Source organism: Bombina bombina, chromosome 6, assembly GCF_027579735.1.
Source record: "Bombina bombina isolate aBomBom1 chromosome 6, aBomBom1.pri, whole genome shotgun sequence".
NCBI classification, from domain to species: Eukaryota; Metazoa; Chordata; class Amphibia; order Anura; family Bombinatoridae; genus Bombina; species Bombina bombina.
In genome coordinates, this window is record NC_069504.1 from 956,771,397 (window position 1) to 956,774,800 (window position 3,404).

General features: G+C 32.3%; 1 protein-coding gene across 1 annotated transcript; it reads left to right on the top strand.

The window, feature by feature from the left end:
* Positions 1 to 380: 380 nt before the first annotated feature.
* On the top strand, positions 381 to 2,849 carry LOC128664811 (protocadherin gamma-B2-like). Its single transcript, XM_053719615.1, has one exon. It carries the CDS (start codon positions 381 to 383, stop codon positions 2,847 to 2,849), a length of 2,469 nt encoding a protein of 822 aa, XP_053575590.1.
* Positions 2,850 to 3,404: the final 555 nt, after the last annotated feature.

A 3,404-nucleotide genomic window follows, 5' to 3' on the forward strand; every position in this document is an offset into this window, starting at 1 on the left:
TTATTATTTAGTATTTATTATCATTCTTTTTAACATCAATATAAAAACAGTTATGCATGCAGGGACTTAAAACTAGTTATTTGATAAAAACAATTTTAGTCCTGCAGTTCCATATTTGTGCCTCAGAGCGCCGCTGTTCACCAACATGGAGAAGAATGTGCAAATGAAGATCTAAAAGGCATTTCCAGTACACAGACACTGCAGATCTATAAAAGAAAAAAAAACCTAAAGCCATGTTTTACATCCTCTCATAACCAGAATGCAGGACATTGGATTGTGGTCTCCAAATAAAGGTTTCACTATTGACGTTTTACCTACTGGATTACAAATATTAAGCATCTGAAAGAAAACTGCTTTAAGGATCTTCTGAAATTCTGAAAATGGCTGTGATTAATACCAGACAAGCACAGACATACAATGGAATCAGATGGCAAGTATTACTATCTTTACTTTTTTCCTGCCTTTATCAATCATCTTCTAGCCAGCTACAATATTCAATTTTTGAAGAAATGAAAAAAGACTCTGTTATTGCAAATATTGCAAAAGATATTGGATTAGAAATAAAGGAGATCTCATTGAGAAAACCTCACATTGTTTCACGTGTTTCAGAGAAATATTTTTATGTTAATTTGGAAAATGGAAATTTATATGTTAAAGACAGGATAGATAGAGAGGCACTGTGTGAAACATCAGAGTCTTGCTTCTTAATGTTTGATGCTGTGATTACAAATCCCTTAAATGTTTTCAGTGTAAAAATTGAAATTCAGGATATTAATGATAATGCTCCAAAATTTTTACATGACACAATCATTTTAGAGATAATGGAATCTACTTTACCAGGAGCAAAATTTATTTTACAAAATGCTCAAGACCCAGATATTGGTAGAAATTCTGTACAGACTTACAAGCTTAGTGATAATCAGCATTTTATTCTGAATGTAAAAACAAGCAGTGATGGCACTAAATTTCCTGAACTTGTGTTAGAGAAACCTTTGGATCATGAGATTCAAAACATTCATGAATTAACAATAACAGCTATGGATGGAGGAAATCCAGTTCAGACTGGCACTGCATTAATCAAGATACTTGTTCTTGATATTAATGATAATATTCCTGTATTTACTCAAGAAGTATATAAAGTGAGCATCAATGAAAATACTCCAATCAACTCTACAGTACTTTGTGTAACAGCGGTTGACAGGGATGAAGGGTCCAATGGACAAATCACATATTCCTTTAATAAAATTTCAGAAAAAGTTCTGCATATATTTAGCATTGATCCAATAAATGGAAACATTAAAATTAAGAAAGACTTAGATTTTGAAGTCACACAAAAATATGAAATGTCTGTTCAAGCAAAGGATGGAGGAGGCCTAGTTGCACATTCTAAGATTTTAATAGAAATAATTGATGTAAATGACAATGCACCTGAGCTATCAGTTAGATCATTATCTACGCCAATACCAGAGGATTCCCTGCCTGGCACTGTGGTAGCACTTATTGAAGTTCATGATCAAGACTCAGGTGAAAATGGTGATGTTGACTGTCATATAAGAGAATCAGTACCTTTTGAATTAATGCTGTCTTCAGGGAGGTACTACAAAATAGTTACTACACAAGCTATGGACAGAGAGAAAGAATCAAGTTATATCATCTATATTGTAGCTGCTGATAGAGGAAATCCTTCACTTTCTAATAAGATCAGTATTAAGATAGATATATCAGATGTTAATGATAATCCACCGGTATTTAAAAAATCATCATATGATCTCTATATACCAGAAAATAACTTGCCTGGAGCTTCAATATATAGAATGCATGCTTCAGATCCTGATGCTGGGGAGAATTCTAAAATTGTATATTCCATATCTAGTAAAAATACAGAAGACATTTCTATGAGCTCTTATTTTTCTATCAATCTAGAGACAGGAGATCTCTATGCTCAGCAATCATTTGATTATGAGCAGCACAAGGATTTTCAAATCCAAATAGTGGCTAGAGACAATGGATCTCCATTTTTAAGTAACAATGCAACATTATTTATCCACATAGTGGATCAGAATGATAATGCACCAAAAATTTTGTATCCTTCATCAGAAAGTGGTGGATCAGCTGTATTTGAAATGGTCCCTCTTATATCACCACAAAGTTCCTTGGTTTCTAAAGTGGTAGCTGTAGATGAAGACTCAGGTCACAATGCTTGGCTATCTTATCATTTTATTCAAATGTCAGAACCATCTCACTTTACTATTGACCAGCACACAGGTGAAATCAGGACATCACGTGTTTTTCAAGAAAAGGATGTTTTAAAGGAAAAAATTGTGGTTATGGTTAGGGACAATGGAAGCCCATCTCAATCAGCAACAGTTACTTTAAATCTGGTTGTTACTGATAATTTTCAACAAGTTATTCCCAAACTCAGTAATCAACTCATAAATAATAAAGATCCACAAACTAACCTGCAAATATACTTAGTAATAGCTCTGGCTTTGATTTCCTTTTTATTTTTATTAACAGTTATGTTAGTCATGATATCAAAGTGTAAGGAATCAAAGCCTTCCACATCCTTTGGATCTTTTAGTAAAGACTTATATTCTCAAGTGGATCCCAGAATGCTTTCCAAATATAACAACGGGACATTGACTCTACCATATTCCTATAATGTCTGTGTGGCTTTAGATACTAGTGAAAACGACTTTAGATTTGTGAAGCCAGACCAAAATGTTACAATAGACAATCTTATTGATACTGAAGATTCAGGGCTTGGAAACGAGAATATAAAAGAAATTGTTCTTCCTAACAGTAATGAGCAGGTGAGTTGTTTACATTCTAGTATATTAAGTTACTAATAAATGATTTTATTTAATAATATTTTTGTTATGTTATATATGTTATCAGTTTGAATATTTGTATTATATTTATTCTGACTGAATTTAAACCTAAAATACTGCTATAGTAATAACTAGGACTAGAATTACCATATCAGTGACCACATAACACAATCACACACATATTCCTTCTGATTGGCACAATAATTCTTCCTGATTATATTCACATTTCAAACAGTATTCTATAAATATAAATAATTATTTAATATTATGATAGCATAGAATATGTTGAAAAAATATCTTGGGCTAGATTACAAGTGGCGAGCTATTGTTAGCGCCGTTCACAATAAGCAACATCACAACCTTACTAACTTATAAACATATTAAAGTTGAAAGTGAATAGGTGCGCTTGAGCGCAAACAAAATGTATGCTTATCGGATTAGCACAAGTGAATTGCTAGTGTTAAGTGTAAGGGTTATAAATAATGTTTACCAAACACAACATAAATAGATTATTTCTGATAAATATAATTTTTATGAGGGTTAAAAGGTATATGGTATATGACAAGGTATTTG